The following is a 22245-nucleotide window of genomic DNA, read 5'->3' as shown; positions in this document are numbered from 1 at the left end:
TCCCCTCCGAGACCAAAAATAGCAAGTATGTCAAAAAAAAAAACCCAAAAAAACCCTGCGCTCCAACAAAATTGCAAATCTGTTGTTATAACTCCTGAATGTCTTTCTCTTCGCCCGACTGAGTCATGTGAGGTTTCCTCTCACAGATTGCTCTACAGTAGAGCTTAGGGGGAAAAGCGGTCATTTGGAGGTAAAAGATAGCGTGACGGTTGTGTGCCAGTGAAATTGTGCCACTGGGCCTGTGTCACAATGTTTTAGACTGTCCAACCAGCAAGCAACTTTATGTTCAGTGGGATCCTACACGCAACGCTATTCACCCCCAGGGCGCAGGAGCATATGGTGCGCTCGTATAGGAGCTAGCCTCGGCGTGTGTTCGACAACGTCCTCTCTGACTGTGGATTATTATTTATGATCTAATAAGCACAAATACCACGCACCCATCGCAGATCATCCCAGTATATCGCTGTGAGACTCAGAGGACGTACTGAAAAGTACAACTGTGGGTGGCAAATTGTCATAATCCTAGTTCATCCTATTCCAAGTCCACTGTATGAAGTACTTTACTTGCACTACCTAGCTGGATAGAGTACTAGGAGGAGAAACACCTTGCTCTTTCACGTTTCAGGATAAAAAATATCTGTCCAAAATTTAGAAGCGTATTTGTCTTGTTGACATGCTTCAAGGTTTAAGGGAATAAGTCAGGTTTATTTCATATGTTCTTTTGGACAACGACCTGTGAATTTATTCACATTTATAACTGTACAATTTGGTTTGTCAAACCATAGAGTGTGAGATTACAGTTTACTTTCTCCTCAACGCAGTATAAATATATAAAGTATTTGTCTTGTTGACATGCTTCAAGGTTTAAGGGAATAAGTCAGGTTTATTTCATACCGTTGCTATATATACACGTCTGAAACGGATGCAAATGGAGTTTTATTTATGAATACAAGATCTCATTTTACGTCTGCGCATATGCCTTTGATCTAAATTGGACAATCAATAATTATGAAACGTGCTAATAATACTCTTCTCAGACGTCGCAGTCTGGAACAATCCATTACCAAAAAATAAAACTGCCAATTATAAGGCTGATTTCTTGGAATCAGGTGCGCTGCATGTGTGCGGTTTGACTTTAGACCTGGCTCACTGAGCACAGAAGTGAAGGAGATACATTTGCTAAATGGGTAGAATATGATGAAAAATATGTCATTATATTTTGTCTATTTTGATGATATCACTTAAATATACACAGAAAAGAACGTCAGTATTTTTGACAACTGTTTTTTTTTTTACTTTTCCTTTTTCCAGAAATATTTAAAAATAAAATAAAATAATAAATAAATGAAGTCGTTTTTCCATAATGTTTTTCATGAACTGCATTTTGTTGAAAAAATGTGTCTTTATTGTCCTTTAACCGCCAGTACTTTTTATTGCTTTGTGTTATTCTTTTTTCTTATCATTTTTCCTCCATTTATTTATACATTCTTTTGTACAACGACCTGTGAATTTATTCACATTTATAACTTTAGAATTTGGTTTCTCAAACCTTAGAGAGTGAGATTTCAGTTTATTTTCTCCTGATCGCAGTATAAATATATAAAGTACTTTACTTGCACTACCTAGTTGGATAGAGTACTAGGAGGAGAAACACCTTGCTCTTTCACATTTCAGGATAAAAAATATCTGTCCAAAAATTACAAGCGTATTTGTCTTGCTGACATGCTTCAAGGTTTAAGGGAATAAGTCAGGTTTATTTCATATGTTCATATGTTATTCACACTTATAACTTTACAATTTGGTTTCTCAAACCATAGAGTGTGAGATTACAGTTTACTTTCTCCTCATTGCAGTATAAATATATAAAATACTTTACTTGCATTACCGAGCTGGATAGAGGAGAAACACCTTGCTCTTTCACATTTCAGGATAAAAAATATCTGTCCAAAAATTAGAAGCGTATTTGTCTTGTTGACATGCTTCAAGGTTTAAGGGAATAAGTCAGGTTTATTTCATATGTTCTTTTGTACAACGACCTGTGAATTTATTCACATTTATAACTTTAGAATTTGGTTTCTCAAACCTTCGAGAGTGAGATCTTGTTGAAATGCTTCAAGGTTTAAGGGAATAAGTCAGGTTTATTTCATATGTTCATATGTAATTCACACTTATAACTTTACAATTTGGTTTCTCAAACCTTCAGTTTACTTTCTCATGATCGCAGTCTAAACCAACATGTTCAGATCAGAAGCGGCTGCCAAGTAATTCTATGGGATCTTGTTGACGCCGTGGTTTCCCATCTAATCAGAGCGAGTCATAACTTAATTCTCCGCTCATCAATCCATACTTCAGTATGAGACAAATGGAAACAGAAGGCTTATTAATGTAGCGCAAACAAGTCGCGATCAGATGCCAACAGGATGAAAACAAAGGTGTGAATGTGAGAGAATTCCAGCGCCAGGGTCAAGGTGAAATTCAGCAGAGGCTCCTCTGCATTATAGAATAAAAAAAAAAAAAACGCAGAGCTCCGCTATAGATTGGTTTCAACTCCAGCTATCTTCCTCATTACAGCAGTTTCCCACGGGCTCCGGCAAGGGGACTTTGAGTTAATATGCTAATGAAGACAAGTGGAGGATGAGCCTGTATAGCAGAGGGTCAGAGAGGAGGGAGCTGTGGATCGTTCGCCAGAGGTGGAGGCCAACGTTGCTCTGTCGAATCACACTCGCTGTTTATGAACTAAACTGCAGCGCTTGAATTCAACTAACACTACAATTGTTTTCACTCCCCACGTCCACACGTGTCCCGACATTCCCTCGAACATTTCACAGGGCATTTTGCGATTACAGCCCAACCAGGAAATTACACGGCCAGTGAACAGACTGGTCTAATTGATGTCACATGCTTACAAATAAGATAAATGTGCAATTAGGACCACATTCGAAAGAGACTTCCACTCGCGGATCAGATATGACATGTTCAATAAAGCTACGCCAAAAGGGGAAAATCCGCTGGACGACATGAGACGGCGCATCGCTGCTGAGGTCTGGTGCACTTGTGTGTGATGTCATGTTTTGCATTTCAGTTGAGGAATCCGTGACAGGCCAGATCTCTTCCACTGCCTCATGCCATTCAGCTTTCTGTGATGTCAATATTAGGATAAAAAGGTCTTTTCTGTCACCGTGATGCTCCGCTTCAAATCTACCGTTACCTTTAGAACAGCTGCGAATTCCACAATTCAAATGATAGACCTTTAAATCTTGCAGTTTTTAGCCTTTTACAAATAATGGACGTGAAATTCTTGATATTATTTAATAACACAGAATATAATAATGCAGGATTTTGTCCTTTTGGTTTTTGTTCTGATTGTGCTTTCCCTTAAAATTTGCATTCTCTCACCAAGTAGTCGAAGTTACAGAGGACAAAGAGGTTAAGTGACTGGTCTGTGTCTAGATGCAGAAGATAACTTTGGAAAATTGACTCCTCCTGAGACCGTTCTCATCCACCGAGGCGGGGTCTCGTCCGAACGGGGGCGGTCCCTTGCCAGTTCTGAGACCAAACCACCAGACGTGGAAACTTATTCAATTGAGTCAGTCACGGCAGTATTGCATTTGGGAAGCTCAGACTTCCAAACTGTATTCTTGAAAGCAGAGTTGCGGCCGGTAGAAGCTACAGTTAGCAGAAGGCTATTCGCTAACTTCAAAAAAACAGATCTGAGCTAGCTTACTAAACGTATTTGTCCACACAACTATTAAACAGATGTTGCAGTATTATTCATTACGGCGAATGCAGTTTCATACCGAGCAAAAAGTTTCAGAAAGGCACTTATTATATCATAGCATCGTTTTAGGTCTCTCACCTTACGGTGACTGGATGAGATTTTCAGTCCTTTGGGATGCTCACAATTCCAATACCTCAACCTCAATCCTCAAAACTAAGGGTTAAGGAAGATTTTGTTCCTTCGAAATGAGACACTCCTTCATGCAGGTACATCCTTAGCCTGTTGGAGGGCAGCATTACGTCAAAGCAGTGTCCGTCAATTCAGAAGAAGACGAAGGTCGGGGCAAGAAGCATTTACAGGATCAGAGACAATGTCGTCTGCAGCTCTGTTTGTCTTTTGTATTCCCAGTATCAAAGAAAATACTTACATTTGTAGCTTGGTCTATTTGTTTTCGACGCCATCTTTGATACTACACAAAGGATTCTGGGTATCTCTCAATAGATGAAAATTGAGGAAGCTATGCTCCTCAGTCTTGTGCTACAATTTGACTTCCTAAGAATTGGGACAGTCCTTGCTCCTTGCGAGAACGCGGATTTTTTAGGATTGTGGTTGAGATTTATGATTAAGGAGGGAATTGGTGCGCACCCCAAAATACTATTTTTACACAATTTTAATAGAATATTTTTCAATGACGTCAAAAATAAAAAATAAAAAACCCAACCGACTGAAGCTTTTACGTGACGAAATCCTCAGCTTCAATTGCAAGTTTTATGTTGTTAAACATCAGCAGTTTTAATAAATACTGCTTGACTCAGATGGGCTTCTTCGTTGCTCAACTCTTGTTGGTTACTTGTCGTAGAGATAAAGATACTGTATACAGAGAGATGAAATCTAATTTAACACCACGGTGATGGCTTGCGTAGATTTTGTTATTGAAGGCAGCATAAAAAAGATCTTTATTCGATTAAAGAATTACATTTTTTGATGTTCACTTTTCGCCATTTTCCTGGGCCAATGTTACTTGACAATCCCGTTCAAACTTCTAAAGTGCTGTGCGAACTTTTTCCTCGCCCAAACCACAGCCCTTTTAAATCAGTCGACTAAAAACACCAAACAAACACAGTCAGGCTGGTGGCGCTCACACGCTGCCGCTGCCTGTTGATGAAAGCAGTTAAGCCGTCTCCCGAATGCATTTAATACATCTTAAACAAGGCAGGAAGAACATCAGACGTTCTCCAGATGAAAGCCAGCCGCCCTGATGACTGAGGAGGGCTTTCACGGTTCAGTACAGTGTTTCGGCTGGATGTGGCGCAAACATGCTCATCGCAGCTTTGCTTTGAGGAGGCTGTGCGTGTGTGTCCGTATCATTACGTGAAGGAACATAATGACACAGGGTCTATTACACAAGGTATTTGGAGATTAGACTAACACTGTGGTTTTGTGGTCCCAGTTATGCTGATGGTAACCATGTGTTCCAAAGTATATACATAGTTAAAGTGTGCTGACAAATAATGAGATAATAGAATCCAACATACCTGATGCGTGATGAGACATTGCTTGTCCTTCCTGGAACACGGTCGATGGTGATGAGCAATTGCATATGGGATTGTTTTATTGATTCTTTGAGTCATGTGAACATGTCCGTTGTCGATGTGGAGGTAGAGTGTGCTAAATATAATCTGACAAAATCAAATACATCTGAAGGACCGTGGCTCCAACTTATGGTTTCTTATGGTTTCTGGTTTCACCGCATCAGACAAAAACAAAAGTTATGTTTTCACAACAGTTTGTTTTTTTATTAATGGATTCAATGAGCTTGAAAAGTAAAAACGGTTTCTGTCTGAAAATGCACACTCATTGACAAAACGTAAATAAAAATTATATATATATATATATATATATATATATATATATATATATATATATATGTATATATATATATATATTCTTATCATCTGTTGTAATAAATAACATTCTTAAAAGCTGTCTATACTTTAATAATAACTGTTTATACCATCGACATTTTCAGAAATTGCCATTAAAGTATGTTCATGATAACAGATGAATAACAATTCTTACACATTAAAACATCAAAACAAGTAACAAGTTTTCTCACTGAGTTAATGTTGTTTTCCAAATGTATTCAATGTGCAACACAAGTGCCATTCTGGTTTGGATTTAGTCAGTCTCTAGTCACGTCTATCTATAAGTGACAGCTTCGTATTAGGGCTGTGTGAAAAAGAACAAAATCATATTCACGATTATATTGTTTAACATTGAAATTCCGATTATTCAAAACAGTTCAGTGATTTCATGATCTGCTCTCATCAAGCATAAAGTCTTTGACTATTTAACTAGCAAAAATAACAAAGTTAAAAATAAAATAAAAATGAAATTATATTCTTTGTAGGGACGTGTCGTATGTCCTTAAGAGTCCTCTTTAACAGTCTATGTTAAAGGGCAGAGTGTCTTGAATGAGGGCGAGGTCACACTGTGACTGGCAACAGAAACATCAGAAATCTACTTTTTCACTGGGTGAATCTCTTACACTTCTAAAGTGCTGAGAAAATCCCGACAAGTTTATGACGACTACCTTGTTTTCAGTGTTGTGGGGAGCCGAAAACTAAATGGAATATCAATGAATTTGCAGCTCTAGTTTGGAGATTCATGTTGCACCTACTCTCACATGTATAGAATATCCTGTTGAAAAAACACCTAAAACAATGCATCAATTCAACTCAATTCAAAGGCCGCTGAGGCGCTATTGTAGTCCAATTAAAAACCACCGAGTTGATCCAATATAATTTGCTTAATGAAGTTAGCATCGCTGGTCTGCATGTCTCATCCTGAAACTGATATCAGCAGTGTTTGTTTAACTTGGACTTCTTCACACATACTGTTGAAAGTGATGACAATCGCCATTCGCCAAGTATTCATTTGCCCTTTTATTCCTAACCCAGTCAGTAACTGGAGAAATAGAAAAGGAGAAAGAAATGCCTGTGGTTTCTGGATCGGGACAGTCAATCTGCTAATGGAAACAAAGAATCAGATCAATTTTGGATTCATGAAAGTCTTCAGGCCAAGAAGCAGGGCCCGGTTTTCAAGGTTCAAACCCAACATACCAAAGACGACTTACGCTCGACACGCCTGTCCGCTGGCTCTTCTGCTAGATCGCGCTCCAAAAAATTCCCCGTCGGTCTGTGAGGCATAAATCCGACCCTTGTTCTGGCATGTTAGCAGGCAATCACCGATATTCTGGACGACAACAGGCCTCATTAATGCGAACATATTTAGCCAACGGCGTTTTTCTCCGTCCAGAATCCCGTCATGGAACCGCTGCTTTCGTTTTCGTGAATGTCCGCTTCTGCACATTATTGCCTCATAGCACACCAGGCACAAAAACAACAAAAGAGTTTGGGATTAGTATGTTTTGGTTTAATAACAATCCAGTTTACGTTGTGGTTGTTTTGTTGATAATAGGAACCATTTCTCTCGGTTCCTAACAAGCACAATCCTTCGCCCGCATGTGGAGAAATAAACCCGACAGGTTGCAGCCATTATGATGCTCTTATGGGATGGCGGGTGGAGTGAAGTTACTATCTGCAGTTTTACTTCATCATACAGATCGGTTGCCCAGTTCTTCACTACAAGTTCCTTGAGGTCTCCCAAGCTTGAACAAGTATAAACAGGCCGGAATAGAAAAATACACATGTGTTTCAACCTCCGCTGGTTCGTCTCTCAGCAGCTCTTGTCTTACACCATCCATCACTGGATGCCATTCTGGATCTACAATATACATTTCCAAGCCAAAACCGATACATGAACCCTACATATAAATATCTCGAATGTAAATCCTCCCCGCGGGTTTGAAAGGTTGCCGTCCAACGAGTAGGTGTTGAGATAATTGTATTAATGAACTATAATTCGGATGTGGCGTAAGTGGGGCTGTTCAATGTCACTCAGTGCTCCAGCTGCCTCTTTCTGAACCCCGCCGTTTCCATGTCGCTCAGCAAACCTTCGTCACAGCTGTATGGAAGCCCATTTCCGCTAGGTAAAAAAAAATAAATAAAAAAAAAACTCGGAGAAAAAGCAAAAAAAAAAATCACAAAAAAAAAAAAAAAAATTTGCTTGGTGATTTATTTATTTTTTTGCTTGGTTTTCTCCGAGTTTTTTTTTTTTTTTTTACCTGACGGAAATGGGCTTCCATACAGCTGCGATTCATTACGACGGCACAAATAAAGACTCTTGTGCTTTTGTGTGTACAACCACAACTGTGTCAACGCGGATGCATCCAAGAAGCCTGAAGGATCCGCCGAGACCTGGTCCTATTAGATGCTATTATTATGAAACCTGTGTGTAACTGACACTCTCCGACACTCACTTCTGGGCCTGCTCTCCATCATCTGTATAATTAAGGTGCTTTTCCTCTGAATATTTCAGTTAAACGTCTCTGCAACGGCTCAGCGACGGACTGGACTGTCTTTCCAATGATGGCTGCTGCTCTGAGGAGGAAGTCCTTTCAAAAAGTATTCAGTTTTTTTTAAAGCTTTTTGCATATAATATCTGAAATTCACGCGTCATCGCGCGTTTTTTTTTAACAACCATTTAAAAGCATTGCGTATTTGAGTTATATTACAGCCAGTTTGAAGCACGACGTGAATCTAAGTCGCCCAGACAGGAGACAAAGTGAGGTCACCGTCTCTTTAAGATGGATGGGAACCAATGGAATGACTGATGTGTTCTTGCATTTTAAAGGTGCACTAAATCCCTCCAGGAAACATGAAAAAGCGCCATTCCGTTTCGTCAGTATTCAGCCGTGACACCATGAAACGGCTTTATTTCATTCCAGTCGAGAATCTGTGTCGCCCGTTTCCAAGTTCTCCGGGCTGTTAAAAAAAACGTAATAGCGCTGCGTCGTAATTAAAATAACTTTTATAGGCTTTTGAATAAGATAAAACAGAACGTTGTGTTTAAAACTAAAGCAGTAATGAGGAGAATTTTGTGTTAAAAGTATGTCTGTGAGCGATTTAGGTTTGGCAGCGCTGTCGTTTTACAATCAGAGCAACAAAGCGTTTTCAATATTGTCTCCTGTTTAGATCATGTCTTACCAATAAAATACTATCTGACGAAGCGAACTTCCTTTAAATCTCATGACTAGAGATTATGGTTTTCGACTTGATTAGTTGACCTTAAATAAAAGCAACTTTTGTCTGTATGTGTTTGGTTTGAGGGCATCAGAGCATGTTGCTTCCAAGGAAGGAAGTTTTCCAAGGGAGGATTTGATGATAATGTTAAATGTCTCCTTGATATGCTTTGTTTGATTGGATGTGTTGGAGCTTTGTCGGGATGGAAACCAAATATTTGCTTCGATCTTTAGGCCTATATCTCTGTCATGGAGAGCTGTGTTTCCACTATGGGGTTGGATATGATGCACGACATCTTACTCAACTCTCACTCCCATGGACTAATATATTGACGTCGGGAAAAGCAGACTTTTGCGTCCTAGACTGACTCCGAAGGCAGCCGTCTGCACTGCATGTCGACACATGAAGCTTTCAATTGAAGCACATGTTCCTCCCCCTGAGGGACTTGCTGACTCCATGTCACGCAACTGGAAAGCGGAGGTTGGGCTTAGGGAAGCAAAAGGAGCAATGTGTCAATGTACAGTGTCCTATACTGGCATCAGTATAGGACGCAAAACTCTGATTTCCTATCGTCAGTGTATTACATCATGGGCGTGAGGATGTGTTGCCAAAAATCATACACTTATACTGTGTGTATTCATTTATGTAAATGAAACCAATTCAATTTTGTTAGTGCTTTGAAAGTAAATCTCCACTTTTAAAAGATTTCCATTCACATCTATGACTTCTGCTCGTACTGCGGTCCACAAATACCTGGCAATATAATATAATAAAAATTACACCGAGGTATGTTACTATATCTGCTGCTACTACTTCTAATAATAATAATACTGACACTAATAATATTTTTCACAAAAAAATTCAATGAGCAATACAGCATTCCCCACCCAAGAATCAGTACTCAGTTATCGACCATGAAATAGTTAAGACACAAGACAAACAACTCCATAAAACCGTAGATAAATATTGATAACAAGAAAAGCACTCAAAAGCCACAGACCTCCTGCAAGCCTCTAATTTACATTTTGCAGCTAGTGTTACTGACCTCCTTTCTTTTTTCTGTATAATAGAATACTTATTTTAGCATTTGAAATGTTGTTGATACGATGAGTTCGAGGAACCACAACACACACAGATCACACAGGTGCGAGCAAGAATGGTGGTCGTGGCTCCAGATGGTAGTTTGTAACACCAACAAACTGTAATAATCTGTTGTCCCTTTATGAAGCAAAAAATACGGACATCGTCCCATTTTCATTTTATGAGGTAGCATCATAAAAGTGTCAAACTAAAATACTGGGTGTATCTCGCACATATTTCATTATTTCTGACTGTGATGTTACACACATTTGTGAAAACGCTATTGTGCAGAAGTTTCCAAGCCCACGCTTCCGACATCATAATTTCATCCTGGACTTTATTCTCAGGACAATTAACAAGCGGCCTTTGTTGGAATCTGGCGGTGATGAGAAATATGCAGAGTTTACTCCTGATACTTCATAACTGTAGGAGATCATCCTGAGAGAGGCCTTAAGATATGCTGGATCATGGCCTGGAAAAGAGACCAGTTTTGCACCTGAGTCGGAGACGGTCACCCGTGATGATGTTTGACAGCATCAGAGATGGAGCATGACGGCTGACTGATGTGTGGGAACCTTCAAGCACCTGAGCAACACAAGGACCGAGTACTGGCCAACAGTATATTATAACCAAAGAAAACATCATTATGGGAAGCAATTCACACTGGAATACAGATATTTAAGTTTTTGACAGAATAGTTTGGATCAACTTTTGCGATTGTCTCAGTGTTGAAAGAAAGATTTTACAATTCATTTTTGCCATGATGATTTTGCAAAATCATTCACCAAAAACTGTTGGAAAAACTCATGACTCATCACTTTGATTTTCTTCACTCTTTTGCAACAAAACAAGCACCAGCAAAGCAACACCTTTTTAATCATTCACTAAACAAATTGTTGGTAAATTTCATAAGTTTTATTACATAAAAATATGTTTCATTTACCACAATTCTTTGTGAAGCACATCAGGACGAAGCAAATCCTTCTCTGGTTATGAGTCTTTCATTCTTTCCACATTTAAGAAGGTTTAAGCAGAACCCTGTATTTGAACTAAATAAATAAATAAATACATTTTGTAATGGCTGCTTGGGGGTGTGGTCTCTCAGTGGGATGATGGGTAGGAAGGACCTGAGTGTCCTTATAAATAAAATCTGTTCCTAAAAAATGAATAAACGACACAGAACTTGACCTGCGACTTCTACTCCATTGTCCTGCCACTATATATATATATATATATATATATATATATATATATATATATATATATATATATATATACAGATTTTTTTTGTCTGAAAGATAGTGGCAGACCTCCTAAAAATATGGAATTGAGCCGAATATATTTGTTGATATCATCCCTGTATACTATCTGTACTATAGACCCGTTCAGTGTTTGTAAACTTTGTTGATGCGTGAGTGGGGACAGGCACATTTTTGCAACAGAAATATGGCGGCATAGTGTGAGGGCGAGCAAGCAAAGGGTTGCAAATGGCCGGGACAACATCAGCGAGTCTTGTACTTTACAGTACTGACAATCGACTACGCAACAACCAGACATATTTAACTCAGAAACCATTTCCTTTTTTGACTTATTTTAACTTTTTGATGACTTCAACTATCAATCGCAGTATTCACCTCAAGCCTCTGGAATTTTCTTAAGCCCAGTCTCCAGAATTATTGTGGGAATGTTGACAATAAACTACATTCGAACCATCAACATTCAGCACAAACATGACAGATGAACCGCCCACTTCAGCAACTCTATCCAAGTCAAGCTACTCACTGTAGGGGGCGCTCCAACTTGTTACATTTACAGTTGAAAGAAAAAAAAAAACGTACATATACAAGTTACTAAGAAACACACTATTAAGTATTCAAGAAGGAAAGACGTACAGTGTTACTCCAAGTGTTTATCAAACAGAGGAAGCTCGAGTGGAAACGTGGATGGGAGGTCAGCCAACCGCCGGGTCAAAGGGTCAAAGCTCCAGCCTGTGGCTTGCCATCTTAACCAGACGATGCTTGCCTCCCAACCGAACGGGGAAATAGAGATGTTGTTCTGTTTGTTGTTTGTTGGAGGCCCAGCTCTTTGTGTCGGTGTCACTGGAGCTCAGTTAGGAACAGGATCCATAACCCAATTATTCAGCGGTGCAAATACAAAAATGACAGCGACATGTGATTTCTTTGTGTCCAGTAATTCATACAACAGACAACACGCATTTTTTTTTCTTTTTGAACGGGGAGTTTAAGCTAATAGATATTATAGTATACAACGGTACTTGTCAGTCTCTAAATAAGTGAGCTGTGAGTTGCATTGACGTAGCAGCGACTGCAGTTGTGTGAGAAAATAAAAGGCCTTAATGTGGTGGAGCTGGCAGGGTAAAGACAAAAAAAAAAAAAGAACGTGCCTGGTATGATTTTTGGTGGAGAAGGATTGAATTACATGCCAGCGGCCCGCTTGTCTCCTCTCGCTCTGCATGCTTTGTATCTGGAGGAATGTGCTGCACCAGAACCACAGGGAGGAAGAAGGTACTGTCAGCAGGAGTAGACGCAGCCACTATTGTTTATTTACTTGTTTGCATATTACTTTGAGAGCGCGTCGAGGGTGGCAGCCGCCTCACAACTGCTCGGAAATAAAAAACACTCGAGTCGCGTTGCGGAGCCACGTCAGGATTCATCACGATTCACAATCGTGTCTCTAAATCAATATTTCCCTCCCTCTATGACTGGTTTGTTCCACTGGCGAGCGTTCAAGAATGGACAAGAGCTCACTGAGAGGAGGAAAAGAAAAAGGTTCCCATCACATTTTTCCAATTTACCACAATCAGAAACAGATTTTCGGCAATTAGTCTGAACCAACTTGCAAGTTTATTGTCTGAAACACAGCGACAGTACCGCTCAAAATAAAACCTGTGCTTAAAGCTGATTGTGTTTGACTCTTTGCTTACGCGGAGAGGAGTCGCTATAGTTTTTAACCTTGTCATGTGCTTTCACAAGATAGTTTTAAATGTATAAACACAGCCGTGATGGGTAAACTATGGCTTCACCAAAATAGCAGTCATTTCAGACCCAATCCAAACATCAGATAACTGCATTCACAGTCATTTTTGTTTCGCGGTCTCGAACGTGGCACTTAGATTTTTAAACGGCTGAAGTGCAAATAATGAAAGTATGGAGAAAAAAAAGTTAGTGGGACAAAAAAACAAAACAAAAAAAAACAATTCTTTTTATCTGTTTACGTATTTTTCTGCTGCTCGGAATGGCCGCACCAATACAAGCAAAATTGTGAGCCTTGCCCTACTTAATATAGAGTGGGTGATGTAACAGGATCCACAAAAAGTCCTTCTATGAAAGACAGATATATTACAATAAAAAAGGAGGAAAATAAACTGTCAATCTGGAAGGTAATGTTCAATCCAGAACTCTGTGAATTCTTAGCTGCTGCCTCATTGACTTTTCCTGTTTGTCAGATTCCTTCTAAAAACTACCAACGTCTCCCTCCCTCCCACCGCCACCACCCCACCCACCCAACAACAGCTGGTGCCTCAGCAAGGACCCTGACGGTACAATGGCTCCCCGGCCCCTCACAGTAGATCAAGAGGTGTCAGGGGCTCCCAAAGGCCCTGGCGGTGTAGCGCGCCATGTGCATAATTACAACACAACAGCTCATTACGATCTTTCTTTTTATTGAGTAGCATAGCTGGGGAAATGGAAGTCAGATGAAACCTTTCAAAAAAAAAAATGTTCATAAAACCGGCGGTTCTTCAATCACTTTAAGAGCCATAGCGTCCAATCGTCGCCGGCTAATCCGTAACTAACCTGCGGAGGAGCGGCGCCGCGTCATTAAAACTGGTTATTTCTAGCTGATGGATCCGGATCAGGGTATAAGCTGGAGTCGGTCACAACGTTGTGTTGACAATTCTGTGCTGTCTACATTGCCCTCTGGAAATAGCCGGGTGTGCATTACATGTAGACGCGAGATTTAAAGACCCGAGTGCTGTAACATGCCATTTCTGATCGGTCAATATATTTGAAACACACCTGAGACACTGCAATGAAGATGATTTCTAAACATATAAATGCAGCATTCATGTTTTTTTTTTGTGAATTAAGCTGCTGTAATGTAATAATTTAAATCAGATACTAGTGGCGTAAAAGCCTCATGTGTCCGATTAAAGGCAGTATTTCCATATGAAGGCCAGACCGACGCAGCCCATGTGTGATCAATTTATTGATTTTAAAGGGTTTGGGTTATGACTGACGATCATAACTGCCATATGTATTTGATTTGAAAATATTTTACTGAATATGAAGGCTGTCATTTAAACCCATTAGACTGGCTAGCACCTGTATAATGGCTATAAACTGACCTGTAGTGAACCTGCTTTGTGTGTGTGTGTGCGTGTGTGTGTGTCAGAGAGACTCTGTAGGACCCAGCGGAAGCCTGCTCCCAGTGAGCGGCGCAGACTGAGCAGAGAGAGATGAGAAGAAGAGGAGACGCTCTCAGATCCGCCGGAGAGCTTCATGGAGTTATGCGCGTCTGATCCGCCGCCATGGATTGCACTCCGCGATCACTCCTTTTGATTTTACCACTTTTGCTCTGTCACCTCCGCCCTCTGTTCGCCATCATCTACCCCCCGAATGAAGGTAAGCAACTCCTGTGTCTGCGTGTGGATGTGCTGCGTCCGCGGGCGGTCCGCGCTTTACGCACCGCGGACTTGCCGCTGCTGTCTGGAGAGCAGCGGTCGCTCCAAAGCAAAGGTTCTGAGCGACCATGGCTTCTTGTTTGTACGTGTTGAGCAGTGGCCGAGTCCGCGAATTGAAGTGGGCGCTGGAGAAGTGTTGTTCGAATGTCAGTGAGTGAGGACGGAGCTGGTCCCGGAGCGTTTGGATGACGGAGTAGCGGCGAGCGAGTGGTGACCGACTTTCTCGTGTCCGATCATGTCATCGTCTATAAACCAAGATTTTGATTTGGTTTCAAGCCTGGTTTTGGTGGTAACTGACGCGTGGTGCGTTTGAAAACGAATGCTGTTTAATTTATTTATTTATTCACTCTGCGATCATCAACACACATAAACAACTGACTGTTTTGGGTTTAAAAGTTTCTTTAAAAGTTGTCAATAACTCCACACTTCTTCAGAGCAACTTGCCCGTCACACTCTCTTTATTTCGGTTTTATTACTCCTCCACTTGTTATCATAAATCAGGCATTACAGTGTGTCGCAGAAACATGGGAACAGAAGGCAAAATCTTTTTTTAAATCATGGAGTATGTATTGAAAATGCTTAAAAACTGGCCTTTCTGCAGTCATGAGGAGAGAGGTTTGTCACATGTGATACTGTGGGTCCGGATGTATTCATTTTCTGACAAGAGATCGCATTAGAATAAACATATTTCATTAATTCGGTGCGAACATAACGAAGATTTTATTATTATTTTTAGTGAAATTTTTTAAAAAGTGTCGTTGTGTTGGGCTTTTTGTGATGGAGCTATTTGATAAATACTTTCAAGTTGTACGTGAGTGTGTGTGTGTGTGTGTGTAGGTGTGTGTGTGTCTGTGTGTGCGCGCACTCTTTTGCTGTCATTGCGTTTTCACTTGGTCCACAGTGTGAGTTAAAATCACCCTCAAATAACCATTAAACCTCTGCCATGTTTACTGCATTTGTTTTATTTTTTTTGGGAGGATAACACTTCTCCAAGTCTGACGCAATCGGCCTAAAACTGCGATAAAACGACGCATTTAAGGTCAAAGAGGCCTGGTTTAATTTTTTTAGATGTGGTGAGATTCTGTGCGAGTGGTTTTATAGGGGATTATATGGTCTTATTACTGCTATCATTGAACTTTGGGGCCGTTAGAATGACACCCGACCGCATAAATACAGCCTGACAAAAACACTGCGATGAGAAATGTGTCTGTGAGAGGAGGAAACATTTTTATACGTATTTATACGACAGGATCGGGACTGTTTGCTTTACGAAAAAGAAAAAAAAAAAACAACCCGACGGGACAACAAAGTTGGATTCAAGTTATTTCCTGAGTTCACGTCAAGTTTCCAATAAACTCGTGACGCATTTCTGGCATCTTTAATATCAATAACTGCTAAAAATTAAAGTCAATTTCTTGCAGTCAGTTGCTTGATTGATTGACGTTCTTCCGACGTCTTATTCACGATAGAACAAACTATTCGCTTTTGTCAAACTATCATTTTCATGTCAAATTCCCTTATAAAATTTAGAAATAAACCCATTTTTTTGGAATATAAGTATGGACGCACATGATGCGTGAAATCCATCTAATGTCAGCTGTTTAGATTGACAACACATCGGGGCCACAGATGCGCCTTTAGGTGATGTTCAGGGTGAGATCGGGCCGTTGCGGGGGCGCCGGGAGGCCTTGAGTATTTTTAGCCGGCAGCAGGGAGGCTTGGCCCCGCGAGCCTTTGGTGGAGTCCCGCTGGGACCGCTGGGTGTTTGTGAGCGATGGTACCTCTCAAAAGGCGCTGAAAATACACCTACCTATATTCACTATACCTTTAAAAATACCCCAGCCATGTCGCCTCAAATTCATTTGCTGGGAGGAATTATTGACTCCGGATGAAGGGCTGCATCTTCTGGAGAGCAGCATGTGCGCAAAGTTGGATCAAAGCTATGAAAAGTGAGGCGTGTTTATGTAACCATATAGTTTATGTATGCATTGATGAGACTATATAAGTCGGTGCTGTGGGATGACGATAGAGGAAAATGCTGGAAGAGAGTAAAATGGAGGGATTAAGATGAAAAAGGGAGGTTAAACCGACGAAAGAAATAAAGGATATAAGGGAAAAGAAAGAGGGAGGAATGGGGGCAGAGGGGCTGGGCATGAAGCAGCAACATCAGACAGAGCGACTCTGCAATTGAATTATTCATAATGGGAGGTGAACACTTCACCCTTTACAGAGACACAAGTCGCCCTGCTTCGCCTGCAGTGCAGCCTGCCAACCTTCACATGAGCTGGAGTTGGAACATGGAGAACAATCCAACCACTCCTGGGTCTCGGCTCCATTTGCTCAGATGATACATTTTTACGATCCTTTCATGCAAACCGCCTCCATTAATTACTGTTACAGTCGGCCACTTGGCAGATAGCAGACGATTAAAGGGCCATTCAGATGATTTAAAGTTTGTCCGCCGCTGTCATATTCACATTAAGCTGTCTGGTTGGGAACCATGTTGAGCAGCGCCCCAGTTGCCTTGAGTCAGCACTCCTCACTGAGCAAAGTATTTTATTCAACACGCTTCAACACAACACTCACTCAAAGACGTATTTTACTACATATACCATCGCCCTAGTAAAAGGAAGCTTCGCTCATGAAGTCTGTATTTTGAACACGTCTGAGTTTCAAAGACATGCGGTGAGCGCCAGTAGCGGTCGCACATATCATCAAATCCCAACTGCAGTCCTTGGTAGTGACACACACACGCTAAAGATCGGCAATAGAAATGATTTAAAACGAAGAAATATCCAAACCTTTCAACGTCTCAAGATTGTGGGGTGCTGTATTACAAAGTCGACATAAAGAAATCCCAGCTCAAACAGTTTTTGCAAATTTTCAGAGAACTTTTTGTCGCTGATGAATGGGTGAGTGTGTGTACGTTTGCAGCAACTTTGTTGTTTATAGTCTTTATCTTCGGCTCCAGCTACTTCGGCTCTAGTATCACAACTTTTGTGGTCCTTCAGTGGGAGCTACTAGTCGACACTGCGGGCACTTTAAGAATGGCAGCGGCCGAAAAACGGATTTTTTGGAAAATTTTGGAGGTTATTTCAGCAAGTTTCACAGATGAAATGACTAGGGGCTTTCCAGGGTAGAATCAGGATGGGTGGCGCTGTGTGGTGGGGTCAGGACTGCAGACTGATTTTTTTTTTTTGGAATCTAAAATGCTTTATGTAAAGTTCCATTAATTCATTGATTCAGTCATCTGTTTTCCATTGTGCAGCCCTGTGGATCATGAACCACAAATATTTCATTACACACTGTCTTGGAGTCATATTTCAGTGATCTCTTTTTAAACATGTCGTTCTGTTTTCATCCTTTATGTCTCCACCCTGTAGCTTGGCAAAACATTAACCAGACACAACATGGAATTTTAGATAGAGGACTTGCTCGGGTGTCGCTTTGGTGGCCTTAATCCAGCAATATTGTGGATTATTAATGACAAAAACATGCTCTGTCTTTGTTGTTGTAATAGACACTCAGGGATGAAGCATCAGTCAGAGTTCAATTCCCACCAGGTTTTAGATGAAGTGAGGTCTTCTGTAAAAGCTACAACATGTGTTACCTGTTGAAAGATACTTTCACTGTAACTTGGTATGATTCACCATTTCTGCAGGCATGAAGCTTTAGCCAGACAGTTTCCTATTAATACTTCCCACGTAGAGCTGGGGCAAGAGCTTAGCGCTGCTCTGACTCATGCATGCTAGCTGTTTATGGAATACCAAAATGTATGTGATTGCTCAGCGCGGAAGCTTTTTCAAGCACCTGAAAGTAGTTATACGTGAACGTGTGCGATGTTTTCACTTCAAGTAGCCCCTTGTTTTTGTGAATGTTTACTTGGAAGTGCCTCCCGGTCTTGTTCCCTCGCGTACATGTGGTGGCAGTAGGTGCCGAGTCTCCTGCCAAAAGCAGCTGGTGGAAGCTTATTCCACGTTCCAACAGAAGAGAAGTCTAATTTTCTGCTCTCAAATTCCCCTGCTTGGCTCAATTTGAGTGGTGGGCTCGGCTCATTGAGAAATGTAAATTGGAAGCAATCGCCCCGTATGCTGAGCCGCTATTATCTGACATGAACAGATAGCTTCATTAGACGCTAACAGGAACGTGTCGGCTGCCACTCAGCAGGTCGAGTGGGCTGGGAGGCAGTGACGAGAGCCACGGGGTGGCACAGAGTTTTTGGCTAATATGTCTCCGCATGGAGTCGTAAAACACTTCATAGTCGAGTAGTGGCTTTGTCTTTCAGCTCAACATTAATACTTAACCACGCTGGATTAATTCAGTCACGAAAAAACACATGGATTATCAGGTCCACTGACATTGATCCTAGTCCCGGTTTCCACTGGGCATCCGTATGATATGGGTCTAAAGTGCTTTCTTTGTGAGGAGAAAAGACGTAAACACATCCTTCTATCAGTGTCCAATGCTAGGCTTCTCCGTGGTTAGCTTCAACATACATACATTTTCCACCACCACCACGACCTCCAACTGTTTAGTTAACTTCTGGAAGCACAGACCTTCATCCCCTTTCCCATCTTTCATCAACCTCCCTTTTACCTGCCTCAATTTTCAAGACTTTTCCGCATGAATTCTTGACCTTCATAGTCTCCACTTACCAGTCTGTCTTGAACACTCTACGTCATATCAGCACGCCTTGCTGCTAAGCTAGTTTCCAGTGCAACTTCACTTCTTAAATTCAATGGTTATGAGCTTTAAAATTGCTTTGCGGGCCACATTTGGCCCCTGGACCTCAGTTTGACACATGTTCTGCGTTTTTCCAGTTATATCTTATTCAAAATAAAATTGCTTTATGCATTTATTTCATTTTGAAAGAACACAAAGTTACTGTATCACAGTATAAAAACACTGAAACACACGCATTGGTTACAGTTATTATAGAAAGTACTCCATACTTTTCCATCTTGAATCTGTCAGTGTATATATATATATATATATATATATATATATATATTACGTAAACAATTACGTAATGTGGTACCCAACTGTATTGTCTAGACTTTACTTGGTTTGTAAGTCAATATAAAAACCAAGGTTTTCTTGTTGTTCCACAAAGGCTATAGCAGGTTTAATAAGGTTGGACTGTATTAATCCCTCTTTATCTGCAATAGGATTTTAGCTGCCTGACTGTAGTGTCCTCTTTCTTTCCCTCTCTGCTCAAGAAAGTCTCACTGGTGTGCGTTTGTGTGTAATCTGGTGCGTATGAGCGGAGGGCAGCTGGGAAAACAGTCGCTTGCAGTTGGTGAACCCTTCTTTGGGATTAGGAAAAGGGCTAATTGAGGCTAACAAGAACAAGACACTCATATGTTCTCTTTGTCTTCCCCCTCTCTCTGTCTCTCTCTCTGTCCACAGTTAACCTGTTAGACTCCAAAGCAAGTCAAGGAGAGTTAGGATGGATTTCCTACCCGTCACATGGGGTGAGTATGTTGCCACATTTTTGACTGTTTAAACAAAGGCTCCAGTTGTGTGTTGTGTTCAACATCTATTAGCTTCTATCATTGTCGCCCCCAGAAGAAGAGTAACCCACTTTTCAGGCACATTTTGTACATTCCCCCATCTCTCGGGTTAAAGGTTAAGTATCCGGGTCTTGCCATATGGTCAAGATGATTAAGGGAAAACGTATGTGTGGGTGTCTCTGTTTTTGTGTGTGCGTGCGTTAAAAGAAAGATTAAAGCATTAAGGGATTTTAGGTTGTAGGCACAACAGCGTCTACACAGGAATTGCTGATAAGCTTAGCCTCATTTTGTGAATATTACAGACACAATGGGGATTTTGTTTTAGTGCTGTTGCATGACAACATTTCACTTGATAATCCATTTGTGGTCGCCTGTTCACACTCCCACCTGGTTATAGAGACCGTGGATGACCACATTTCATTTCCTGCGCAAGTTAAGACTGCTCTAAAATATTGTCTGGTTCTTTAATGACAAGGGTTTTGTGTTAACATTTCATTCAGGAAGTCGCAACCTAATCTGTTGCCGCGGTGCTTTAGATTCTACACATGTGAGAAGAAGAGCTTAATATCTTACAGGGATCAGCACTGACCACAGAAGCACCAACAGATAGTCAGATTCATGTTTATATTATTATTTTATTTTGCTCATTGAAAGACATTTTTCCGAATATTATAATGATTTGAACACCAAACCAGTCCCAAACTTGCCTCAAACCTTCCTCCGTTTCAACAAGCTGGTCGCCACTCACCATGGCAGTGTAACCTTGTGCTGTACTGCGTCACTCGTCCCAACACTTCCATCACCCCACGCCTCTGACTTTTAACTCTTTGGAGCCTCATGCAAACACATGACTTGAATCACTCCTGTCCTGTGTCCTCTTGTGACCATCCAACGTGTGACTTATGTGTCACGTTAAACCATCTGTGCAATACGACCATGTAATGTTTTAGCATCTCATAACAGAACTAGGACCTTATGACTCTTAGGTATTTTGTTCATTTTTACGACAAATATGTCCTGCAGAATTTGAATTTTCATAGGTGTTACGACGAGTGTCATGACATTTACTCTCTCTACCCCCCAATGAAATTTTCTATGAAACGAGTGCCTTTCAGTGTCCATTTCATGAACTCTCAAAATGTGTTAAAATGTATTTTAAAAGAAACAAAACTGTTCATGTTGTTGTTGCTAAGTAGATTGTTCATGTTTCAGTGTCATTTGTAATTATGATTATTATTATTATTTTAACCAAATTTTGATCAACTAAAATTTCAAATTATGTCCGTGATACTTTATTTTTTTTTAATTTTTATATTAAAAAAATGTAATTTATGTCATGAAAATCATTATGCCCCCAGTTTTACATACATGTTCTGGCTACTTGATAGACACGGACGATGTCTTAAACTCTTTGCAGAGCTGAGCAAGCAGGTTCCCATGCAACTTGGTGTTTCTTTTTGACAGTTTGGTCGGATCTGTTTAACTTAACCTTACCACCAGTGATGGGCTGTTGAGGCTTCATGAAACACTGTCCTTATTTTCAGAGTTCAGCAGGTTGCTCTCATGGTTTAGCAATGGTGTGAGGTTTTATTGAAACGGTTGTTCAAGCCAAGTATTTTAAAGCAGAGAGCACCACAAGTGGGCTCTGAAAATGTTGACACTGTTTCACGAAGCCTCACCAGCCCATCACTACTACTATTGACAAGTAACAGGGAGTTGTTAAATTTTGCCGTTCATTTTTCACCTGTTATATAAATGCTAGCTAGTAGCTATCAGTGTTAGCTGCAGTTAATCTCAGGTGAAAAATAGCACCCCGTAACACGTGTTATTGTTACAACCTGGTGAAAAAAACCACACCTGGGGAAAACATGTTTTGGAGGTTTGGAGGTTTTGTGTAACTTCAATACCTTAACTATTTGACCTCAAAGTGAAAATGGCACCGGCTCCGAAGAATGACCCAGTATATGTTTGAATCCGACTTTGGCATCGAAGATAATCCAGTCATTTGTTCCATTCAGCAGTCGAAAGCTGCTGCCTCGGTATAGAGGCCAGGCTCCGTTCAAACGTTTGCGGTTGAACCACAAATAT

At 40.6% G+C, this 22245-nt stretch overlaps 1 protein-coding gene across 3 annotated transcripts in view; it reads left to right on the top strand.

The window, feature by feature from the left end:
- Positions 1-22245, top strand: part of epha3 (eph receptor A3) — a 102216-nt gene that overhangs the window by 6925 nt on the left and 73046 nt on the right. For 2 of the 3 annotated variants that reach the window (XM_053878209.1, XM_053878208.1), the window contains exons 2-3: positions 14356-14585; positions 20054-20118. In XM_053878209.1, the coding sequence (XP_053734184.1) occupies positions 14492-14585; positions 20054-20118 (159 nt within the window). In that variant the 5' untranslated portion in view covers positions 14356-14491. Of the gene's footprint in view, positions 1-14355; positions 14586-20053; positions 20119-22245 lie in introns of those variants that run through there. The other variant, XM_053878211.1, reaches the window with a different exon arrangement.

This window comes from Synchiropus splendidus, chromosome 10, assembly GCF_027744825.2.
Source record: "Synchiropus splendidus isolate RoL2022-P1 chromosome 10, RoL_Sspl_1.0, whole genome shotgun sequence".
NCBI lineage: Eukaryota > Metazoa > Chordata > Actinopteri > Syngnathiformes > Callionymidae > Synchiropus > Synchiropus splendidus.
The sequence above is the reverse complement of the archived record's forward strand: the minus strand, read 5'-3'. Positions and strand labels throughout refer to the sequence as shown.